The sequence below is a fragment of the Anomaloglossus baeobatrachus genome, chromosome 4, assembly GCF_048569485.1.
Source record: "Anomaloglossus baeobatrachus isolate aAnoBae1 chromosome 4, aAnoBae1.hap1, whole genome shotgun sequence".
NCBI classification, from domain to species: domain Eukaryota; kingdom Metazoa; phylum Chordata; class Amphibia; order Anura; family Aromobatidae; genus Anomaloglossus; species Anomaloglossus baeobatrachus.
The window spans coordinates 248,190,340-248,216,611 of NC_134356.1; the positions used below are offsets into that span (position 1 = coordinate 248,190,340).

General features: G+C 44.8%; 1 protein-coding gene across 2 annotated transcripts in view; it reads right to left on the reverse strand.

Annotated features, from left to right (window-relative positions):
- SLC6A15 (solute carrier family 6 member 15) overlaps positions 1-26,272 on the reverse strand; it is a 73,260-nt gene that overhangs the window by 32,014 nt on the left and 14,974 nt on the right. For both annotated transcript variants that reach the window (XM_075344779.1, XM_075344780.1), the window contains 4 exons: positions 25,581-25,738; positions 20,465-20,591; positions 10,465-10,646; positions 7,425-7,535 (listed from right to left, as the gene is read on the reverse strand). In XM_075344779.1, coding sequence (XP_075200894.1) covers positions 7,425-7,535; positions 10,465-10,646; positions 20,465-20,591; positions 25,581-25,738 — 578 coding nt within the window. The remainder of the gene's footprint in view (positions 1-7,424; positions 7,536-10,464; positions 10,647-20,464; positions 20,592-25,580; positions 25,739-26,272) is intronic.

Sequence of the window (26,272 nt, forward strand, 5' to 3'; positions counted from 1 at the left end):
TTGTGACAGCGACTTCTGATTGTCAGTAGTCAAAGACAATGGTCACAGGTTCTCAATACGAGTCTATGAGATCAAAAACGAGGCTCTCATAGACTTGTATTTAATTGTGAACTTCGGTTCACTCAGACAATTACTGGAGAGATCTAGCAGGTAACAAAGAGCAGGAGAATCAGAGAAACAGAAACAATGACAATAGAAGGTGAAGATGTTGGCAGTTAAGTTTGAGACTAGGCTCAGGGAACTTCAATTAGAAGCACCACTCCAGTGGTAAAAAAAAAAAAACAAAACAAAAAAGAACACTGGAGTGGTTCTTGTGCTTGTGCTTGTAAAAACAATGAACTTTGCAATTTACTTCTTATTACAAATCCTCTCCATTCTCAAGAATGGAGGGATTTTAAATTCTCCTACTTTACTGCTTGTTGCCAAGGTTACTGGTCAGCTTTGCAGTCTATCAAGTCTATCAGAGGTGGACGGTAGAGATGAGCGATGTTGGAGTCAAACGGTTTGCCAATTTCATGTTCGAGTGATTTCGGGGAGTGTTCGAGTCGTTCGACGAACTCTAACGATTTGCTTAAAGTTCGGCAGTTCGAGTTACGTTCAAGAACGGTTCGAGCACCAAAAGCGTGGCTTTTCACAGTAAGTGTGTGCGCACGTTGTGTATCTGCATGCGTCCTGCATCCCCAGCACAATCCCTCTCTCTTTCCTACTCACCGATCACAGGCGCCTCGCTGCACGGCTGTCACAAATCTCCGGTGGCTTTTCCTCTTTTGAAAATGGCTGCCACTTCATTATTCAATCAGATATTCCGTGCCATACCCGCCCACCGGCGCCCATGATTGGTTGCAGTTAGACACACCCCCACGATGAGTGACAGCTGTCTTACTGCAACCAATCATAGCCGCAGGTGGGCGGGTCTATATTGTGCAGTAAAATAAATAAATAAATTAAAAAAAATTACGTGCGGTCCCCCCCAATTTTGATACCAGCCAGGATAAAGCCACACGTCTGGAGGCTGGTATTGTCAGGATGGGGAGCACCACGTTATGGGGAGCCCACCACCCTAACAATATCACCCAGCAGCCGCCAGGAATTGCAGCATCCATTAGATGTGACAGTCCCGGGACTCCACTCAGCTCATTCTGAATTGCCCTGGTGCGGTGGTGCTCTTTATAAATCCTCAAACAACACTCCAGGTCCGAAGTAATCCACACGACAATGTCAGCTCTGCTACATGAAGATGACAGGGAGCCCCGTAGAACACGAGCATACTCCATCCAGGACTATTTGCAGGAGTTTTTTGCCCCCCAAAAAAATGACGTGGGCTTCGCCATATTTTTGTATGCTAGCCAGGTACAGCAGGCAGGTACGGCTGCCCCCAACTTCCAGCTGCCTATTTGTACCCGGCTGGGAACTAAAAAAATACGGAAGCCCTTTTTTTAATTATTTCATGAATTTCATGAAATAATTAAAAAAAAAAATCGAGATGGGCTTCGCCCAATTTTTGTGTCCAGCCAGGTAGAACTAGGCAGCTGGGGATTGGAATCCATAGCACAGATTGGCCCGAGCTTTCTGGGCCCCTCTGCTGCGAATTGCAGTCCGCATCTGCCCCAGAAAATGGCGATTTCATAGAAGCGCCATCATCTGGAGTTGTATCCAACTCTTCCAGCAGCCCTGAAGTCGTGTGGCTTGCTGGGTAATAATGAGTTAATACTAGCTTTGTTTTACTAGTTAGTATTAAGCCAGAGATTCTTAATGTCAGGCAAGTTTGACCCGGCCATTAAGAATCTCCAATAAAGGGTTAAAAAAAACACCACACAAAGAAAAAATACTTTAATAGAAATAAATACACAGACACATCAGAGACTCCATGTTTATTACTCCCTGTCAGCCCTCCACGATCCTGCTCTTCTGTCTTCTTTCTCCTTCAACCCATGCAGCTCTGCTACATCAGACAGCACAGTATGGGAGGAAGAATGCTGCTGCTCCCGTGCAGTCTATTCACTCAGTGAGTGAGCAGAAGCTGCGTGCTGTAAGTGGTGATGTCACCGCTGACAGGCGGGTTACCATAGCAATGGTGCTCCGATCACGTGATTCCCGGTGCCGCTATTTACCGGCTATGACAGCTAGTCCCTACATGTGGGCTGACTTTGTAAAGAGCGCCCACATGCAGGAACGGGGAGTTGACCATGTGCCAGAGCATTTCGCCGGTACACGGACATCTCCAATAAAGGGTTAAAAAAAAGACACCACACAGAGAAAAAATACTGTACTTTAATAGAAATAAATACACAGACACATTAGAGACTCCATGTTTATTACTCCCTCTTATCCCTCCATGATCCTGGTCTTCTGTCTTCTTTCTCCTTCAACCCATGCAGCTCTGCTACATCAGACAGCAGTGCATGGGAGGAAGATGCTGTTGCTCCCTGTGCAGTCTAAACACACAGTGAGAGTGAGCAGAGGCTGCGAGTTGTAAGCGGTGATGTCACCGCTGCCACCATTACTATAGCAACACCAATCTCCGATCTTCCCAGTGCCGCTATTTACCGGCTGTGGCAGCCAGTCCCTGCATGTGGGCTGACTCTGTAAAGCACCCCCACATGCAGGAACGGGGAAGCCGACCATGTGCCAGAGCATCTTGCCAGTACACGGAGATGCACAAATGAGCACCGCGTACCGGAGAGATGCACTGACAGGACCTAGCATGACGTTTAGCCATGTGCCCAGTCTGTAGCCAATGAGATAATACACACGTGACTGGTCACATGACGTCACGGAAGGTCCTATCATCAGTGCTGGTTACCGGGAGGATGCAGCGATTATCGTAAGGAAAAGCGTCAGGAGACAGAGTGCAGGACGCGTCGCGGGGACCTGTAAGTGTTATGGCAATGTTTATTAACTATATGTGTACATGTATAATGTGTTTTTTTGTGTTTGTGTTTGCCTGCCATTGTTTTCAATGGGGTTCGAAGGGGTTCGTCGAACGTTCGCCGAACGGAGCCTCCGTTCACCGAACCGAACTCGAACTCTAGGGGGGTGGCTCATCTCTAGTGGATGGTTTCTTAGGCAAGAGAAGCTCTTTGCGTTATAGACTGCAAGTGTTGCTCTGAACCTGGAAGGACAGCTGAATCCGACCAGCTTCAGTGCCCTTGCCTAATCCGATGCTGCGGAGGCAAAGTTGGCAATGCTTTCAACACTGGAGAGCACATAGTTCAGAGTAGAGATGAGCGGTTTCATGGAGGCTCGGTTCCCCGGCAGCAAACGAGCCGAGCATCCATAGGCTCGATCCAGACCCGAACCCAGGAGCAAGTCACTGATTGGCAGTTTGAGTCTCCACCCACATATAGCAGATACAGCCATAAGCAGATGACTTCCATGGAAGGGTGGGCAGACTTTTTCAAAAAGATTTTGGGGATTACACACTACATGTAAACACGCTGTTGTTACCCCCAGTACGAGCCGTTCAAACACTGCAAGCGGCTCGCACAGGGCTGAGCCCCAAGTGTACCTGAGCACAGCATTGTCAGTGCAAGTGAAGTTCACACGAAAAGCACCTGATCCCCGAACCTAAACCTTGATTTTTAAATTTGGTGTTCAATTTGAAAGCCGAACCTCAGGTTTGCTCATCTCTAGTCCAGAGCATCAAAAAGCACAACAATCCATCTGATCCTAACTGTCAATCTTCTGTAGTGTTCTGAATTTCAGGAAGCAAAAAGGAAGGAGGCAAAAGAGCGCTGCTCAATCATGAGACAACCCCTTTACATGTATACCTATATACCTATATTGCATGGGTCTGCCATTGACATGTTTTGTGGTTTCCAGTAGTAGAGAGAACAGTTAGAGAGCTTGCCAACCCAGACATATCATAGAATATAAGTCAAATGTATGGTGAAAATGATGTTGTTTATAAGTCAAATTGTGACACATAGAGTCCCCATGTAATATAATGAGAACCTCACCCCAGTACAGTATTATATTGCTGGAATTGTTATGAATTTTTTATGGATGTAATGTTTAGTAATCATAATCTCTCTGTCTTGTTTTTTTTAATGAAGGTCAACAAGTCTTTATACAGTCGCCTGTCTCATGTTTATGATTAATTCAGAACAATTCATCCTACAATACTTTGTTATGTCTCCAACCAAGGGAAATAAATAAGTAAGAAATATCCTAATAAACATTATACTATTTTAGCAAAGAATTCGGTGACAGAAGTTGTAGCCATGTGCCTTAGATAAAGATTCACAAAGAAGATGCATATAGCAAAAAAAAAAAATCTGGATTTGTATGGTATCCACATCACAAAGTGCATTCATAACACCAAATCTCTAAGGCCTCCTTCACACATCCGTGTAAAAATCGCATGTGTTGCACGTTCTATTTTGTACATCCTTATGGCCATCTGTGTGTCCATGTGTGTCATCTGTCTGATATTTGTGTGCCGTCCGTGAGTCCGTGTGACATGTCCGTATGACAACTGTGTGAAACATATCGGAAAAATATGCATGATACTGAAATGAATGGATTTTTATGTGGTATGTGTAAAAGATGTGCAAAAACAAAAAATTGCCTGCAGTGATTCTCACACAAAATAGGGCGAGAGCGGGTGGCTGTAAAAAGCGGTGACGTCATGAATTCACCACAGTTCATTGCTTCATTACTTTGTGTGATAATCACCACGGGTAGTGAACTGCGATGAACTCATGACGTTATCGCTTGTCATTGCCCATGGCAGGTCACACACTATTGTGTGACCTACATTCTGTTAACTGCAGTGATCTCAGGAGGTCATCAAAGTTCACCGCCGTGATTCTTACGCAGCACAGTGTGTGAGTCAACAGTGGCTGCTGTCCCAGCCTATAGGGAATGTTCTGTTCTTCATAGACTGGAACAGTGAATCTGTGAACACCATGGGACCTCCATATGGATTTCCAAATTATGTCACACATGGCGATATCACAAAGCGTCCGATGGTATCAATATATCATCACATCCCCCTTGTAATATATGGAAATAGCTATAAATATGAGTCAATTATCTCTATAAACCAAAACATAGCCAATACAAAAAATAAACTGTAAAATACAAATTTTATTGATAAATGATTAAAAGTAAGATAAAAATAATGAAATGATTCAAGACGCACCACAGAACAGCACGGCAAGGGACAAATAGCGAAATATCTCAATTTTTTTTATTAATATGAATCACAAAAATATGTATCACAAGATTATTATTGTAAACTCCGACAGATATAATGTATCAAAAATATGGGTAATATGTAATATATAAAAGGAGTACAACCGACATAAATAGCATTGATTACAAAATATGAGATATAGCAAAATGTCGGTTGTGCTCCTTTTATATATTACATATTTCCCATAATTTGATACATATTATCTGTCGGAGTTTACAATAATAATCTTGTGATACATATTTTTGTGATTCATATTAATGAAAACATTTTTTGAGATATTTCGCTATTTGTCCCTTGCTGTGCTGTTCTGTGGTGCGTCTTGCACCATTTCATTATTTTTTATCTTGCTTTTAATCATTTATCAATACAATTTCTATTTTACAGTTTATTTTTTGTATTGTCTAATTTTTGGTATATCGGGATAGTAACTGTCTCTCTCACAGTCTCTGTCTCTGTCTGTCTCTCTGTCTGTCTCTTTCCCTGTCTGTCTGTGTCTCTCTCTCTGTCTGTCTCTGTATCAGTCTCTCTGTCTTTCTTTCTCTTTGTGTCTCTGTGTCTGTCTGTCTCTATCTCTGTGTCTGTCTATCTCTGTGTCTGTCTGTCTCTTTCCCCGTCTGTCTCTTTCCCCGTCTGTCTCTTTCCCCGTCTGTCTCTTTCCATGTCTGTATCTTTCCATGTCTGTCTCTTTCCATGTCTGTCTCTTTCCCCAGTCTGTCTCTTTCCCCGTCTGTCTCTTTCCATGTCTGTCGCTTTCCCCAGTCTGTCTCTTTCCCCAGTCTGTCTCTTTCCCCGTCTGTCTCTTTCCCCGGTCTGTCTCTTTCCTTGTCTCTTTCCTTGTTTCTGTCTCTTTACCGGTCTCTTTCCTTGTCTCTGCTTCTTTTCATGTTTTTGTCTCTTTCCCTGTTTTTGTCTCTTTCCCTGTCTGTCTCTTTCCCCGTCTGTCTCTTTCCCCGTCTGTGTCTTTCCCCATCTGTCTCTTTCCCCGTCTTTCCCTGTGTGTTTTTGTCTGTCTCTCTTTCTGTCTCTTTTCCTGTCTGTCTCTTTCCAGGTCTGTCTCTTTCCAGGTCTGTCTCTTTCCAGGTCTGTCTTTGTCTCTCTGTCTGTCTCTTTTGCTGTCTGTCTCTTTTCCCGTCTGTCTCTTTCCCAATCTGACTCTTTCCCAGGTCTGTCTCTTACCCCGGTCTGTCTCTTTCCCCGGTCTGTCTCTTTCCCCGGTCTGTCTCTTTCCAGATCTGTCTCTTTCCAGATCTGTCTCTTTCCAGGTCTGTCTCTTTCCCCATCTGTCTCTTTCCCCATCTGCCTCTTTCCTTATATCTGTCTGTTTCCCTGTCTCTTTCCTTGTCTCTGCCTCTTTTCATGTTTTTGTCTCTTTCCCTGTTTGTCTCTTTCCCTATCTGTCTCTTTCCCTGTCTCTTTCCCTGTCTCTGTCTCTTTCCCTGTCTCTGTCTCTTTCACTGTCTGCCTGTCTCTTTCCCTGTCTGTCTATCTGTCTGTCTACCTCAGTCTTTTTGACTGTCTGTCTCTCTCTCTCTCTTTCCCTGTCTGTCTGTCTCTGTTTGCCTCTGTCTCTTTGACTGTCTGTCTCTCAGTCTCTTTTCATGTCTGTCTGTCTCTTTCTGTCTGTCTCTATCCGTTTCCCCACCGACATCTTATTACCTCACACATAAGCTTTTTATACTATGAATGTCCTTTGTTCCTATAGCAACCAATCACAGCTGCTATTAATGACCTATAACTCGCAGTTCCATTGACTTTAATGGAGGCAGGTTTTTTGGAGAGTAACTGTAAAGCGCAAAGTTAAATTTTCCCCTCAAAACATAATCTATGATGTTCTCTGAGTCATATGCGGTGTCTGCGCAACAATTTGTGAATGTAAATGCGACGGTGCGGATTCTTTTAGCGGACATACATACACACATACACTTAGCTTTATATATTAGATGTGTGTGTATTTTTATAATGGGACTTTTTTGGTAGACATATACTATAAAGTGCATATGTGCAAACGTTTACAATGTGTATACAACAAACATGGTGTTAATAGAGTCTTACAGCTAGAACAGCTTTATGAGCAGCACTTCCTCAGATTTGAGACTGGTAAAATCGGGAGCTTAATAATACCGAATGAACAATATATTTGTGTTATCACTTTTAGCAAAACATACAGAAAAGAAATAAAAGGTCATGTACTCCTGATTTTTTTTATCTGACTATAAAGTCTTACCCGTGGAGTAAACATGTGCCGGATGCCATCAACTGAGCCATTTAAGAGCAAAGCACGCACGAGGAAACATGTTAGAACCACATATGGAAAAAGAGAGCTGAAATACATGACCTGGGGAGAAATAGAGATTATATTAGACCATGACACAATCCTAGTCTTGGCCTCTCAGGACCCTCCTTTCTGTGATCATTGTATGTTTTGGTCTCATTCACCATACAAGAAGTTAGAATGGTTGTTGTATCCAGGGTACATTAGGCACACCAGCGGAATTGACTTTGAGGATCCACACCTATACAACTCATTACATGCTGGATTCCCAATGTTTCCTGAAGCAATGCCATCATTTAATGCTGCTCAAAGGTTTTATCATTCAGAATCTTTTCACACTGTAAATCTTTGCTGAAAGGTTGTGACAAATACCATACTGTGGCATCCATCATTCAAAGGAATTCATATATTCCTATATCTATAGGGCCAAAATAAATGGAGACTGTGATGTACACTACAGTATATTGACTTCTGTCTGGTACATAATGGTCTATGGATGTAAAAGATGCAGTATGGAAGACATTATGTAAATCTAACACAATTGCTAAACGAGAGCAGCATGTGATAGGATGAATGTATACACTGGTTGCATCTCACAGACATAAACTTTATTAGATTAAAAGGTACATGGATGTCATAGAGGGAGGCCCAGCCCTAATCCACCGTCTGAGTCTAATAGGAAATCAGCCCTATAAGTGTTCCAGTTCTGGTAGACCCTAGCCTTTCATGTATAATGGAAAGACTGTCCACCACTATAGGAGAAATGTCTGACTGGCTTTAGCAGGGCCTAAAAGGAACCAGTTAGAAGATTTCTTTTGGGCGATCAAGAACCAGCACAGTAAAGGAACAGGTTGTCTTATTACAAACTGCTAATTTTCCCTGCAGAGCTTTGTTCTTGAGGTTCCATAACTCCAACCTCAAGATCACTGGGAGTTCCAACAGCTGGACCCTCAGTAATCACCAAGTTATCCCACATCCTACAGGGATAACTTGCTTTTTTGCGAAATGATCCTTTAAATTCTTAGTACAAATTATTTGTGAACCATATTATTTGTGAAACGAGCTTTTGGAAAATTCAATTTTCCTTTGCCTACATCAAGTATGCCCTCAATTACATTTCATGCTGTGACAACAAAAGCAATTTGGAAAATACAAAGGCCCTGATTCATCAAAGGTTTCACACCAGAAAACGGGCATAAAACACTTTGAATAGTCATAAAATATTTGTGCACTGAGGAGCTAAACAGAAATTTTGCAACTTTTGGCATTTACATTCCATCTTCAGGCAGCCAAAAAGAGTGAAGCTAGAAATGAGTAGGGTCAAGCAAGATGGAGCATGGCTATGGCTGTGCATCAAATTCATCAATAGTGACAGTGTTTTTCTTAAGCCAGAAATGCTACTCCAGACCCTAAATGAAGTAGCATTTCTGGCAAGGTGCACAGTGGTATATGGCACTAAAAAAAGATACACCAAATTAATTAAAGGGCATCTGTCAATAGGATTAACCCTCATAAGCTATCTATATGGACACGTAGTTTATAGGAAGCGGAATAATATGATGCCATGATATCTTATTTCAAAGAAATCCACATTTTTCTTAATATGTAAATAATCTATTAAGATCTGTTGGCTGACACTGACCTTTTTGAGAATCTGCATCCAACGCTTATTATAAATAAAAGGATTTTTGTTACAAGTGTGAGACATATAGAACAGAAGAGCAGACTGTCATGTGGCGCCCCTAAGGCTCCAGTCGCCACAGAGTATTGCACCTTATTTAAGGTGCGATATTCACCTCGGGAAAGAAGGAGTTTAATCACCGGTGTTTCACATTCACACATTACATAAAGCTTAGGAGCCTTCCCATAGGGGGGATGGCTCAGGGTAGGCGGGGGGGTGGCCATCATGAGGCATGGGACTTCCCCTGTCACTGAAGCCAGCCACCTGGGGGGCGGGGTCCACTTGGGGTAGAAATAGGAGCAAACTCACACAATCTTCAGTCGGTCTACCCGGGACACCAGTTCTGGGACACGACACCACCACCTCTTTCTCGTCTTCTCTTCACGGAGCCTGCGGCTTGGAGCAGAGCACTCAGTCCTAGTTCCTCACAGCTGGAAGGGCAACTCTGAAAAAGGACTTTCTTCTTTCAAACACCGGTGACTGCTTCTAACTCATCCGAGGTCGACGAGGCACGTCACAGCGGGTGACCAGTACTAACCGGGCGAGCGGCACAAAGAGTGAGTAAAGACACCTGGAACCGCAGCATCTGACTCGGACTCTTATTACCGGCGCCGCCGCCCTCGCGCCTCGGCGCCAAAGGCCATCACCATCACTACTCCACTTATCATCCTCCCCGGGGCCCACTCCACCTGTGGGGAGCAACACCATCTCTGCTGCTATTACCATCCGCCCCAGAGGACAGCGACAGCAGCGGTGGATAATCTCTGGCCGCATACCACAGGTGGCGTCACGACAATCTTCCTGTTACAACCCTCATCATCCTCTCTCCTTCTTGGCGTACACCTCGGGGGATGAAGACGGGCAGGCCACCGCGACATCTCAGATCCCCACACCAGCCCGGTGATGAGTAACTCAGGTACTAGACCCCGTGCCTGATTCCCCCCTGCTCCCTGGGTGCTCCAGTCAGTCATCCCATGTTTCACACTGGTAATGCCCCCTTTCATTTAAAATACAATCTGGAGGCAATTTTTTGATGAGATGTGTCCTGCCCGGATATCCTAACAGTCCATTTACATATTAAAAAAAATGTGATATTTCTGGTATTAAGAAATCGGAACACAGATAGTAAGGTATCATTTTGCTCAACTTTCTATAACCTATATGTCAATACTGTAGATATTATGGTATCAATATATGGTAATCTAAATACAATAATATAGAATTAAAATGATGTCCCTGCCCCTTTTTATGAACTTATAAACCTGTTATTAGTACATGGAGTATGTGGAAGGAGTGCTCATTTATACTCACTTTGCCTGAAGATTGAATGCCTTTGATCATAGCGAGACACACCATTATCCATGCCGCTAGTAAGCACAGAGTCATCTTCCAGTTGAGGCCTCCTCCTTCTGTTATTGAGTTAGAAATATTTAAAGCTTCTCTATACCAGTAGTATGTAGTTGCAGAACTTTTCTCACATTCAGGTTCAATATCTGAAAAACCATAAATTAGTAATATTAATTCTCCTAGGTGTGCAACACATGATCAGCTTGCTAGTGTTTGCCACTTTTTAAAGCCATTTAGTTTGGTCCAGAGGTGAGGAAAATAAAATAATATATTTTCTCACCTCTCTTCTGGTTCTGGTTGGACAACATGTAAACAATACAGCTGATCATTGGCCACTGATTACCTGCAGCGCTCACATGATGCCTCTGACAGATATTGTTGTTTACATTGAATGAACGGGGGATGCAGTGTTGACTACGGAGGAGGCATTCCTCTCAGGGAAGGAAGTATCAATTTTCTCATTGGGAAGGGGTTATCAAATAGTGGACCACTTATTTAAGGCCTACTTAAGAGTTAAAAAATTGACAAATTTATAATATTTCAATATATTAAAAATTCCCCTGAATCTCAAAGGGTTATATAAAAAAATTATCTTTAGATGTATTCCTCATTTAACTACATAAAACATACTCATTTATTTATATTTGCAAAGGTGCCCTGATCTTTAGATATCAGCAACAGTCCCTGTAGTTCCCCACAGAGTCCTATCCTCAACATCGCACAGAGTTTCCTGTCTCGGCACATCATCAGTGTTGTGTGGGAAGTGGCTTGCTGCTCATTTCAATAGTTAAGCCAATACGTTTCCCTGTTTATGCAATAAAATTGACAGTCAACCAGCCACCTTCCCACACAGCACTGATGATGTGCAGACAGAGGAGATTTGGATCTCTGTACCAGTCAATGGTGTAGAGGGGCAATAGGAAGAAGGAGTAGTCGTGTTAGCAGGGGCTTCCAGGCCGCAGCGCAGCCGGTCGTTAGTCCCTTGCCTCCCGGTCACCACTGTATTGCAGGGAAGCTTTCGCAACAGTTCATTCAACAACTGAGACAATAGATCTGACACAAACATGCTTCTTTTAACCAGTGGAACCTTACTCGTAACCAACATATAGATATATTCAAGTCGCATTACATGGGCACCATTTCTGACCCTGACAGGGTACCCTTTAAGCTCCGTTTCACACTTCAATTTACCGGCCGACCGCTTTCCTGGCACCTGAGTTTTGTTGAATGCTTTTAGGCCCCTCATACTCTTGTCTGACGTCAAACTTTACTGGCAGATTCAAAAAGTACTTTCAGCCCTCTCTGTCCCACCCACAGGGATTTAGCTTGCGCTATTCAAGGGGCCTCTGATGACAACACTCCTCCACCCGTGCTTCTGGCCAGGACCTACTCTTCTCCTTTAACCCTTTCACGACCGGCCGATTTTTCGCTTTCCGTTTTTTTTTTTCGCCATTCTTTTTCTGAGAGACGTAACTTTTTTATTTTTCAGTCAATATGGTCATGTGAGGGCTCATTTTTTGCGGAACGAGCTGTACTTTTAAATGAAACCATCAGTTTTACCATATTGTGTACTAGAAAATGGCAAAAAAATTCCAAATGCTGAAAAATTGCAAAAAAAGTGCGATAGCACTATGGTTTTTTAGATATTTTATTCACTGTGTTCACTATATGGTAAAACTGATGTGTGGGTGTGATGCCTCAGATCAGTGCGAGTTCGTAGACACTAAACATGTATAGGTTTACTTTTATATAAGGGGTTAAAAAAAAATCGGAAGTTTGTCCGAAAAAAGTGGCGCACGTTTTACGCCATATTCCGTGACCCGTAGCGTTCTCATTTTTTGGGATCTTAGGCTCAATGACGGCTTATTTTTTGCGTCTCGAGCTGACGTTTTTAACGGTACCATTTTTGCGCAGATGCTACGTTTTGATCGCCTCTTATTGCATTTTGCGCAAAAGTTGTGGCGACAAAAAAACGTCGTTTTTGCGTTTGGAATTTTTTTGCCGCTACGCTGTTTACTGATCAGATTAATTGATTTTATATTTTGATAGATCGGGCGTTTCTGAACGCGGCGATACCAAATGTGTGAATATTTTTTATTTTTTTAACCCTTTAATTTTCAATGGGGCGAATGGGGGGTGATTTGAACTTTTAGGTTTTTTTGTTTTTTTTTAATTTTTTAAAACTTATTTTTTTACTTTTTTTTTTATTTTACTAGTCCCCCTAGGGGGCTATTGCGATCAGCATTCCGATCGCTCTGCAGTATCTGCTGATCACAGCTGGAAGGCTGTAAACAGCAGATACGCTGTCTTTCTCTTTTGCTGTGCCCCGGGCACAGCGAAAGTGAAACCAATTCATGTGTAGTACAGGAGTCATCACATGACCCTGTGCTACCATGACAACTATCGGGAGTCACGTGATCGCGTCACGTGACTTCCGGTTTCGGCGGTAAGTAAAACTTTACCGCGATCGCGCTTATAATGGCGCTGTCATGTATTGACAGCGCCATATAAGGGGTTAATCGGCACGAGCAGATAACGATTCTGCTCGTGCCTAGCAGGCACACATCTCAGCTGTGAAAATCAGCTGAGATGTGTGCCGATCGCGGCATGCTGCCGCCGGAGGACCGCGGGCAGTAAGATTATGTCATTTAGGACGTAATTTTACGGCCCGCGGTCGTTAAGGGGTTAAGCGCCCACTGACCCTTCTGTCTCACAAGAGGATTTCTTGGGTATTCCTTCCAGGAAAACAGATGCCACCCTGACCGTCTGGACTCTACCCTTTTCTAGGGATGCGATTATCACCAGTCCTTTCGTGAGCAGGACCCCGAGTGTCCAGTGTCAAAGGTTGACCCTTAGGATCTTTTTCTAATCAAAGATTGGGGCTTCTTGTCTTTTTCTGCACACTGGCGACTCTCCTCCCTTCCTACGGTATCATGCTCTTTTAATACTTACATAGTTACATAGGTTGAATAAGACCTAGGTCCATCTAGTTCAACCTTCCTCCATCAATTATACATTTTGTCACTAAGTCATTTATAATCAACAATGTTATCTGTACTGAGGAAATCATCCAGCCCTTTTTTAAAAGCTGTCATAGTATCTGCCATCACTAGCTCTTGTGGTAGGGCATTCTACAGTCTGACTGCTCTAACTGTAAAGAACCCTTTCCTATTTAGCTGCCGGAATCGCTTTTCTTCCACTCGCAGTGTATGCCCCCTGCATGTGGAAGTATACTCTATACTCCTCCTTGTCATTAACCCCTTTATACACAAATGAGTGTCAGGAAAGTGGTCACTGCACCATGTTGCCACCTGGTGGCTACTCACCAAAGTACAACATTCTGAATAGTACACTTATTAAACGTCCATGCATGCCAACCACTTCTGAAGAGGTGGTGGAGCCTTGGCAGTACTTTAACCTCTACGTAATAAAAGCACCACTCCTGTGGAATGTATTTCATTGCTGGAGTAGTGCTTTAAATCTAACTTCCCTGCCTCCTTTCTTATAATCACCCTCCAGGGTCTTCACCTTTTTTCGGCGTTATCTTGTGCCTGCAACTACCGGCTGGAAGTTAAAAGTTATATCACAAGCTTTCAATGTAAGTCTGTGAGAGCAAGAATGAGGTTTTCATAGACTTGTATTGAGCTGTGACCTCCATCTCGCTCTATGAAACACTAGAGCACCTGGCAAGTCACAAACTGAAGGAAACCGACAAGAGCGGTGCTCATAACAGATGAAGATGCCAGAGAGTGAGTAAAAGAATACGGTGAGAGCAATATGCTAATGACCCTGTGCTGAGAGCGTCAGCCAAGGGTCATGCGACTCTGATGCGATCTTGCGATCGTATCACAGCAGCGGAGAAGTGGGAGGGAGTACTTTCTCCCATCTCCTCCACTGTCTTTGTCTCTTGGTATATCGCACTGCACTCGGAGTACATGCGAGTTAAGTGCGGTGTTTCACATGCTCCCATAGACTTGTATGGGGGTGCATGAGCTGACACTCACTGCCAAACGCAGCATGCTGTAATTTATTCCACATGCCACTATGGTATGAGAAATCAATCGCAGATAGACACTGCCCCATAGTTTTGCACTAGAGTGGGAGCAATCAGATGTTTTTTCGGATTGCACTTGTCCGTACAAAACGCAAATGGAACCGTACCCTAAGACTAGGGGCAGAGGACTTAGATTTAAAGCATCACTCCAGTGGGGAAATAAAATAATGCTGTAGTGGTGCCTTAAATTAATTGACACAGAATTTTAAATGTAATCGCCAAATATTATTCAATATAGAGCTCTATTAAATGCAAAATATAAAGTACGGTAATTATAAGTAAGTATTGGTATAGCGGACAGCAACAAACTCTGCTCCAAATCCTGTGGATATTGCTGTGGAAATCCTGTAGATTCACCATAGAATTAACCTCTTGTATGACAATTTGCTGTGATTTTCTTTCTAGCATGCAAATAAGCAATTATAAGGGCTTTTCCACAACGCTAGGGTTGAAATATTCAGACGGGTTTCCGGACAGTAAATCCACTGCTTAGCCTACAAACCCATAATACTTGCACTAAAAACTAAAAACCTATAACCTGGGAGAATGTAATGCGAAATGCGTGTTGGGGCTGATCTGTTCCCACCTAGTTTTCTCTGTAGGATTAATGCCTTAGGCATATTTCTGGGTACATGCTATGTCTCATCTATTTACCTTCTCTTGCTTCTCTTGTTTAGCCACTAGGTTTATATATATATATATATATATATATATATATTGTGAGGTAGCGTGGTCGGCTGCGCAGCAGAAGACACGGGATCCAGGCACCAAGGTTCACAGCACACGGTTTAATATTCAAACAAAAGTCCACAACAGTACACATGTGCCTCTCCGGCAGAAAACTCAGGGAGTTGTGTTCACTCCCTCACACCCGGCACACCCGCCCTTGTTCCTGTTTCCTTTTAACCCTTCATTCAGCTTGTAGGGAAACAGCATTAACCCCTGAGTGGAGTTACTTTCTATCATGGAGTGAGCACAACCGGGGCGAGACATACCGGCCGTCATAGATAACCCCGGTCACAGTCTCACATACCCCCCCCCTCAGTTCAAGCGTGCGGGGTTGAACTCCTGCCATCAAACACGGGCCGCGGGACAAGGCATCGGCGTTGCCCTGCAACCTACCGGCCCGATGTTCAACCGTAAACCGGAAGTTTTGCAGAGAAAGGAACCACCGGGTAACCCGGGCATTCCGTTCCTTGGCGGACCTCATCCAGACCAGCGGAGAGTGATCAGTCACCAAGCGAAACTGCCGTCCCAGCAGGTAATAGCGTAGGGACTCCAAGGCCCATTTAATCGCCAGGCACTCCTTCTCCACTACGCTATAATTCCACTCGGGAGGGGTGAGCTTCCTACTCAAGAAGGTGACGGGGTGTTCCTCCCCCTGAACCACCTGAGACAGCACTGCCCCCAGGCCGACCTCAGAGGCGTCAGTCTGTACTATAAACTCCTTCCGGAAATCAGGGTTGACCAGAACGGGTTGTCCGCACAGGACCCCTTTCAGGGCCCGGAAGGAGTCCTCGGCCTGCGGAGTCCAGCGCACCATGACGGACTTCTTGCCTTTGAGAAGGTCCGTCAAGGGGGCTGATAGTCCCGCAAAATCTTTTACAAACCTCCTGTAGTACCCCACGATACCCAGGAAGGCCCTAACCTGCTTCGTGGTCAGGGGTCTAGGCCACTTCTGGATCGCCTCAACCTTGTTAATTTGGGGCTTAATCACTCCTTGGCCTATCACGTAGCCCAAGTAGCGGGCTTCCGTGAGTCCCAACGCACATTTCTTGGGATTGGCTGTCAATCCAGCTGTTCGAAGCGCGTCCACCACCGCTTGTACCTGTTCCAAGTGGGTCTGCCATTCGGAGCTGTAAATAATGATGTCATCAAGGTACGCTGATGCATACGCCTGGTGGGGTTCCAGCACCAAGTCCATCAACCTCTGGAACGTGGCTGGAGCGCCGTGTAACCCAAAAGGCAAGACAACATAGTGGAAGAGACCCTCCGGCGTAACAAAAGCGGTTTCTCCTTGGCGGACTCCGTCAGTGGCACCTGCCAGTACCCCTTGGTCAGGTCGAGCGTGGTGAAATATCGCGCCTGTCCCATCCTATCAATCAGCTCATCCACCCGGGGCATGGGGTAGAGATCGAACTTGTATATTTCGTTTAATCTCCTAAAGTCATTGCAGAACCTTAAGGAGCCATCGGGTTTTGGTATTAGGACTATGGGACTAGCCCATTCACTCCGGGATTTTTCGATGACCCCTAGTCGTAGCATTGTCTTCATTTCATCTGATATGGCTTGTCTTCGAGCCTCCGGTACCCGGTATGACTTCAGGCGTACCTTCAGGTGAGGCTCGGTGACAATGTCATGGCGTATCAGACTTGTCCTACCAGGCAGATCGGAGAAGACATCGGGGTTCTGCTGAACCAGCCGTCTGGCCTCTCGCCTCTGTTGCTTGGTGAGGGCTTCTCCAATCCTTACTTCCGGTTCGTCCTCTCCGGAGGTCGCCGGAGCCGGATGTGAACGACCCGAAGAGGAGGGAGATGGGGAAAAAACAACCATCAGGCTTTCCCGTTCCTGCCAAGGTTTTAATAGGTTGACATGGTATATTTGTTCAGGTTTTCGCCTACCGAGCTGCAATACCTTATAGTTGACCACCCCGACTCTTTCCTTTATCTCGTAGGGGCCTTGCCACTGAGCCAGGAACTTACTCTCCGCCGTGGGGATTAATACCAACACCCGATCCCCGGGTTTAAAGGTCCGCACGGTGGCTTGTCTATTGTAGCGGCCGCTTTGCGCGGCCTGAGCCTCCTGTAAATGCTCCTTCACAATTGGCATGAGCGCGCTTATGCGGTTCTGCATTCCTAAAATGTGTTCAATCACACTTTTATGGGGGGTGGGCTCTTGCTCCCATGTTTCCTTTGCCAGGTCCAACAATCCCCGGGGATGTCGCCCGTATAACAACTCAAAAGGCGAAAACCCCGTGGATGCCTGTGGCACCTCTCGTATCGCAAACATCAAATAGGGAAGCATCATATCCCAGTCTTTCCCGTCTTTGGAGATCACCCTTTTTAGCATGGTTTTCAGGGTTTTATTGAATCGTTCTACTAACCCATCCGTCTGAGGATGATACACAGACGTACGCAACTGCTTGATCTGGAGTAGCCGGCATAGCTCTTTGGTCACTTTAGACATGAATGGGGTCCCCTGATCCGTAAGGATCTCCTTGGGCAACCCCACCCGGCAGAACACCGCAAACAACTCCCGAGCTATAAGCTTCGCCGCAGTATGTCTGAGAGGTATCGCCTCTGGATACCGAGTGGCATAGTCAACGATCACAAGGATGTGTTGGTGCCCTCGAGCAGACTTTACGAGGGGCCCCACCAGATCCATCCCTATCCGTTCAAAAGGGACTTCTATAATGGGTAACGGTACCAACGGACTGCGAAAGTGGGTCAGGGGTGCGGTAAGCTGACACTCCGGGCAGGTTTCGCAGAACCGTTTTACCTCCCCAAAGACCCCGGGCCAATAGAACCTTTGCAATATTCGCTCCTGCGTTTTCTTGACCCCTAAGTGGCCACTCATCAGGTGTTTATGAGCCAAGTCGAGGACCCACCGGCGATACGGCTGGGGCACCACCAACTGCTCTACCCCCACGCCCCGTATTTCATCTACCCGGTAGAGTAAATCCTGCTTAAGAGCGAAATGGGGGTACCTTACCTGGGCACCGGGCAGCTGTGCCACCCCGTCAACTACTGTCACCCGACTCCGGGCATGTATTAATGTAGGGTCCTGAAGTTGGGCTGTCCCAAACGTATCCGGGGACGCCTCCAACTCCGGGATGCGCTCGACCGTCTCAGCCTCTCCTGCCAATACCTCTAGGGGCGACCTATCGGGTTCACATTCTGTCCCTATCATGGGAACCCCTACGGCAGGTGTCCCGGATTCAGGATTGTAGGGCTCAGGTCCCGGACTGACCAATATCTGAGGGGACTTAGGAGGTCCCTTCCATAAAGTCCAAAAATAGGGCAGATCCCTTCCTAGGATCACGTCATAGGGAAGAGTGTTAATAAGTCCCACCTCATGTTGCACCTGACCGCAAGGTGCTGTGATGGTGACAATCCCCGTGGGATAGTCTCGGCGGTCCCCATGTATGCAAACCACCCCCACGGTACGTCCTGTGACCTTTACTTTAGCCCTTAGGGTTGATCGCACAAGGGTCACTAAGCTTCCGGAATCCAACAAGCCTGTAACCGGACATCCATTCACCTGTATTTGGCACAAGTGGGGCTCAGTCTCTGGGGAGACCAGGTCAGTGGTACACACCACCTGAGCATACATTGAACCCCGCCGGGTAACCCCACAATCCATGGGCTCCGTGGTGAGTGGACACTGGGCTTCCATATGTCCCACCCGCTGGCACCGCCAACATCTAATAGGGAAGGAAACCCCCTTGACGAGTTGTCGTTTAGGGTACAGAACCTTCCGGACCTCAGGGACGGCGGGCGCAGCCTCAGACGGGACGGTAGCGGACTCCTGCACCGGTGTCGGCGGTGGGTCCTTAGCCCTAGGCTTGGAGGGGCCGGACCGACGGGCGGTACGCAAAGTCTCAGTGTCCCGTATCAAGTCCTGCGTAGCCACATGCCGCTCTACCAAGGACACTAATTGGTCCAGGGTACTCGGGTCGCCCTGTCCTACCCACCGTTGAATGGTGACGGGTAAAGTGCGCACAAAACGATCAACTACTACCCTTTCCACCATTTGCGCCGGGCTCAGAGTGTCAGGCTGCAACCACTTTTTTACGAGATGCAACAAGTCATAGGCCTGGGAGCGTACGGGTTTGGCTTCCTCATAGAACCACTGATTTACCCGCTGAGCCCGTACATAGGTATTCACCCCCAACCGAGACAGTATTTCGGCTTTCAAAGTCGCATATTCTATGGCGTCCTCGGTACAAAGGTCCAGGTACGCTTTTTGGGGTTCCCCCGTCAGATAGGGCGACAATACCTCAGCCCACTGGGGGGTCGGCAGTTTTTCCCGCTCGGCCACCCGCTCAAACACCGCCAGGAACGCTTCCACATCATCCCCCGGGGTCATCTTTTGCAACGCTTGTCTCACCGCTTTCCGGACGCTGCCGTCGTCACCCGGTCCCGGGGTTGTTGCTGCCGGTCCGGCACGGATCGACTTGGCCAGGAGGACCATCTGTTCTTGGTGCCTTTGTTCCTGCAATTTCAAGGATTGCTGCTGATGATCCAACGTCCGGAGCAGGTGTGTATTCGTCTGTTGTTGCTGTGCAGTAGCCTGAGCCAGCTGCTTTAGTATGTCCTCCATGGCGTCGCCGGGTTTGGGCTGTAGTATAGCCGCTCGAATCCAGGACATGTGCTGCTGGGTCACCAGGGATGGATGCTACACCTCACCGGGCTGGCATGCCCGCCGATTCTCCACCATATGTGAGGTAGCGTGGTCGGCTGCGCAGCAGAAGACACGGGATCCAGGCACCAAGGTTCACAGCACACGGTTTAATATTCAAACAAAAGTCCACAACAGTACACATGTGCCTCTCCGGCAGAAAACTCAGGGAGTTGTGTTCACTCCCTCACACCCGGCACACCCGCCCTTGTTCCTGTTTCCTTTTAACCCTTCATTCAGCTTGTAGGGAAACAGCATTAACCCCTGAGTGGAGTTACTTTCTATCATGGAGTGAGCACAACCGGGGCGAGACATACCGGCCGTCATAGATAACCCCGGTCACAGTCTCACAATATATATACTGTATATATTATATTGATGTAGTTTTCTATCCTTATTTATTGTCTATATTATGCAAATACTATTTTGTTGTTTTTTTAGTAACGTTCATACTACAAGTCTATGTGATGCATTTTAATCTGAGTAAATCACAATATGTTAATTGCTCACAGGTATAAGAAGCATTTTTCACCAAAGGGCATTGGTCCCAAGGCAGAGGATGCTGGAAGGACTGTGAGAAATAAAAGAGACTCCATCCAATGATGACATTGTAGTATAGAGCCACAAACAAGCAGACCTGGAAAATAAATGAAGTATATGAGTACAAATAGAAACAACGACCACAGAGCAATAATAGAAATAATACGGTTGCCGCACAGATGATGTCATCATGTTATTGCTGTCTTTTTTAAATACAGCACCATTTAACAATGTGACCCCTGGACTGAAAAACGATAATGGTTTATTTTACAGCATATGTATCAGTTGTATCCCACCATTGAATATGAGGGTTCACAAAAAATACAATGAATTGCTTCATGTATCCTTCTTCATCGGAAAACTAAGCAGTTTTATTAATTGTCCCACTTTCACTACAGGAAATTTACATTTCATTTGAACCTATTTTGTGACCTGTTTATGTAATAAACTGAAATAACGTAACCTGCATATTTCTTTGTGTTGATCTTCGCAAGTTAAATTGATAAAGCTACAAGTATTCTTATCAGTAGTTCATTAAAATTCAGACTATAAACTTGGGAAGGTGCTAAGCAGAGATACCAAAACCATTAACAATGTATGGGGCTATAGGACAATAGAATAGAAAATAGTGGAAAGAAAATATTTTCTATCTTTATCTACTGACTACGTATTATTATCCACTAATAATAAGCTGATCTTAAAGTATCCTCCACAACAAGAGACGCTCTTTACAACCACTATTCCCTCTGGCCAAGAGATCAGGATTCTCAACAATCTTTTAACCCAGAATTTCTTAAAGTACCAGTGGGGAGGAGGGTCACTGCCAATGTTGTACTTTAAACCTAAGTCCCCTGCCCTAAGTCTTGTACTAACCCTCTGGTGTCTTCATTTTTTTCAGCGTCGCTTCAGTCCTGCGGTGCCATGCTGTGGCTGCAACCTCAGACTGGTCAGAAGTTATTTCCGAAGCTCTCAATGCAAATCTATGAGAGCAAGAACAAGGCTCTCATAGACTTGTACTGATTTGTAACCTCAGCCTCGCTCCATGAAACACTGGAGCAGTCGACAAGTTATAAAGTCCAGAAGACCAATGGGCACAACACTGAAAACAGATGAAGACGCTAGAGAGTAAAGGCCGCTTTACACGCAATTACATCGCTAACCAGATGTCGTTGTGGTCACGGAATTTGTGACGCACATCCGGCCTCGTTAGCGACGTCATTGCATGTGAAACGCACGAACGACGGTTAACAATCAAAATTACTTACCTTATCGTTGTTCGTTGACATGTTCTATTCCCAATTATCGTTACTTTTGCAGGACACAGGTTGTTCATCATTCCTGCAGCAGCACACATCGCTATGTGTGACACCGCAGGAACGAGGAACATCACTGTACCTGCGGCCGCCGGCAATGAGGAATGAAGGAGGTGGGCGGGATGTTCCGTCCACTCATCTCTGCCCCTCCGCTTCTATTGGGCGGCCGCTTAGTGATATCGCTGGGATGCCGAACTGCCGAGGAGGCAGTTCGCCGGTCATAGCGACGTCGCAGGACAGGTAAGTACATGTGACCATTCTTAGCGATGTTGTGTGCCACGGGCAGCGATTTGCCCGTGACGCACAACCGACAGGGGCGGGTGCTTTCACCAGCGACATCGCTAGCGATGTTGCTGTGTGTAAAGTGCCCTTAAGTATTATATAAGAGGCGAGCGACTTATATCTAAAGCACCACTACAATGATGAAATTTAAAAACAAAACTGCTCTGGAGTGGCGCTGCAATGAGGCATATAACAATGGGTTTCCTAAACCAGATGACCCTTTTAATGAAGACGCCAACTCCCATAGCCGTGTAACAAATGGCCATCAGTATGACTGCACATACCGCTAGTTGCAAAGCAATATATGATTCCGGTAACTACAGAAGTCAAAAGCACAATTAAACATCCTATTTAATATGCCATTAAAGGGGTTGTCACTTTTCATATATTTCAGCTCACATGCTCAGTTATGTAGAAAATAATAAACTGAACTATACTTTCCCTTAATTAGTCCAACAAGGCATCTCCGCCATTGCCTCAGTCTTTTAATCGGCTGCAGTGGTGACTAAATAAGAGCAAGCACTAAAATAATCGGGTGCTCTGTGCTTGAGCCGAGCAGCTCAGACGCTCTGAAAGTGCTCAACTTGAGAAACAAGTATGATGGAAGTCAATGATTAGGCAATTTGGTTCTTCACCTACATAAACCCAGCCATATACAGAGCATTTACGTGGGGAGGGGATTTTAGGGGGTTTTTTTTGCACGCTACATCCTAAAACGTTGTTTTAACCCCAGTGGGAGCCATTCAGATATTGTAAGTGGCTCTCCCTGGTGTACCTGCTCACATCATGCAGTGGAGCAAGCCTGTGCTTTGTGTTCATTGTTTCATGGACGACACATCTGAGCACCCACGATATTCAGCCGAGCACTGGGAGCACCCGAGCACCCCGATGCTCATTCGAGTGCATGCTCACTCAACATTAGTGGTAACACCTTGTTAATAGTAAACTCAAAATGTCCATGTACATAGAAATACAGTGAGGTGGGTCATATATAAATCGCCACACCACTGTAGAGCTACTCCAATAGCATGATCAGAACAGAGAACAAAGAGTAGAAATGCTTCAGATTCATAATTTATTTGTACAAAAATTCATACACATAGAAAATACAAGGTCAAAGGACCAGGATAAATAAGGCACAAGGGGTGACAAGAGATGAAATAGGCAAAAAAAACCCGGAAATCTGCACTTCCATGAAGCTCTGACACAATCAAATACCCAGTAGGCCACATGGGAGTAAGACAATACAATAGCGTATCTGAAATCAGCATATAAAATTTATCAGAACCATGTGGATCATACCAGGAAGAGTAACAGAGTAAACAGGCAGTAATGTCAAGACACATGCATCATGTTCCTGTATAATATGAGTAAAACCTGAACAAAATGTTCAATAGATTAAACAATTCAAAGGATAGGAAACCAATGCATGCGTACTTAACAAAACACCAACCTGCAGCTCTATACAGATGAAGTACTGCACATGGGTATGCAGATAAGTCCGGAGGTGACGAGAGGGGTGAACCCCCAAGATAAAACTCCAACGTACGTTTCACGTGGATGTTATGTTCGCTTCATCAGGGAGTGATTAAAAAGCGCAGCAGGGCTACTATAAATAGCCCAATGTAAGTATGTATCAGCTGGACATTGGGCTATTTATAGTAGCCCTGCTGCGCTTTTTAATCACTCCCTGATGAAGCGAACATAACATCCACGTGAAACGTACATTGGAGTTTTATCTTGGGGGTTCACCCCTCTCGTCACCTCCGGACTTATCTGCATACCCATGTGCAGTACTTCATCTGTATAGAGCTGCAGGTTGGTGTTTTGTTAAGTACGCATGCATTGGTTTCCTATCCTTTGAATTGTTTAATCTATTGAACATTTTGTTCAGGTTTTACTCATATTATACAGGAACATGATGCATGTGTCTTGACATTACTGCCTGTTTACTCTGTTACTCTTCCTGGTATGATCCACATGGTTCTGATAAATTTTATATGCTGATTTCAGATACGCTATTGTATTGTCTTACTCCCATGTGGCCTACTGGGTATTTGATTGTGTCAGAGCTTCATGGAAGTGCAGATTTCCGGGTTTTTTTGCCTATTTCATCTCTTGTCACCCCTTGTGCCTTATTTATCCTGGTCCTTTGACCTTGTATTTTCTATGTGTATGAATTTTTGTACAAATAAATTATGAATCTGAAGCATTTCTACTCTTTGTTCTCTGTTCTGACCTTGTTAATAGTGCTGCAGCCAAACGCTTGGTCCAATGTAGACATCAGGAACTTCTGATATCAGTGATTGGTTACAGCATTATCAAAGTGATGTCACCACTTCATCTGAATAACAGAGACTGGGGCAATGGCAGAGACATCTACCTACCAGCGAAGCCTAAGTATAACCTAGTTTATTTTATACATGGATAAGCCTTTGCGCTAAAAACAGGTGAAAGGGAATGACAAGTTTTATTTCATCAAAAAACTTCATAGAGATGCATACATATCTCATTATTCATTACTAATTTTATATGAATTTTTATATTACTTTTTCAGCTTAGATACTTATCATATGGGTGGCATGGCATTTACTCTTCCTAGATGACACTGATATAACATAATAAACAAATGTATGACTTGTCCTTAATATTATGCCATTTTTTACCAATACCAGCAATCCAGTTCTTCAATTGGCAACCCACATTGGTATTGATCTTACTTAAGAAAACAACAATGTTTGCAAATCACGGTAGAAATTAATGGCGCTCTACAAGCAAATAAAATAAATAAAAAATATATATACTATGACCTTTTTGAGGGAAATGTGAACTATTGTTCAGGTGAAGAAACCCTGGTATAGTAAGACTTCAATACGAATGCCTGACATAGAGGAGTAGTGTATGAAATAATGGACTAGTGCTTAAAATACCCTTTCATGTACGCACTAAACAAAGGTGTCTTAGCATTTGGACATCTGCCGGAGCTCTCTGGTTCTTAGAGGTTATGACTCAGAAATGCTTCACAATCCCTCTATTGAAATCACTGGATGCACGGCTTTTTCAGATGCATGGCCTTTTCAGACGCATGACCCAGAGATAATCACCTCTGATCTGGCTGCTTATTGAGTGCTGGACCCTTTTCGTTCAGTGTATTATCCTTATGACCTTACCATTATCCACTGATATGGCTAGTTCACATACCAGAATATTGTCAAATTAAAGAATCTTGTTTTGGCCTGATTTAGGCATGCAGAGTCTTAGATAGGCTTGTGTCACCATGGCCATAATTTGGTTTGTTACCCAAGCCTATAACTAAATATCCAGAGTGGCTTTTTGGCTTCCCCTCCTAAGCTCATTAAATTTACCCCAGCTACCCTCCTGCTGACTGGATACTACATTTATGTTGCTACTTTTCTTTCACACCGTTATTTCATGCTTCTGCTCACTGTGTGGAAATGAACCTTTGAGTTAGCACCAACATGAATACTTACAATACAGCTGGCAAATCCAATTCCACCCATTTTAGGGCTAATATAATTCCAGACTCCAATACTTCCTCTACGTATTCTCTGGCCCACAGAAAGCTCCAGGAAAAAAAGTGGAATTCCAATAACTAGAAGAAGTATTAAATATGGCACCAAATATGCACCTACAAGGAATATAAAAACAATAATTATGGGTAGTTGAATCCCACTTCAAAGTACAGAAAATAAATGGGAATGGAGATCTTAAAATAACTTTACCATCTGTACATAAAAACATAGTATGTTAGGCCCCTTTCACACGTCAGTGATTCTGGTACGTTTGTGCTTTTTTTTAAACGTACCAGAATCACTGACATACGCAGACCGATTATAATGAATGGGTCTGCTCACACATCAGTGATTTTTCACTGACCATGTCTCCGTGCAGCGTTCACGCGTGTCCGTGATTGCCGCACGGAGACATGTCCATTTTTTTCTGGCATCACTGATGTTCCACGGACCACGCAGTGGTGTGGTCCGTGAAACACGTGCCAGAGAAAAACGTGCTTTTAAAATAAAAATCATTTTTACTCACCCGACTCCAGCGATGTCCTCCGCAGCCCGTGCAGCCTGCTGCTTCTAAGCCGGCTCATTACTGTCGCGCATATTAATGATGCATGACACAGCCGACCCGGAAGCAGCTGCTGCGGGGGTCAGCG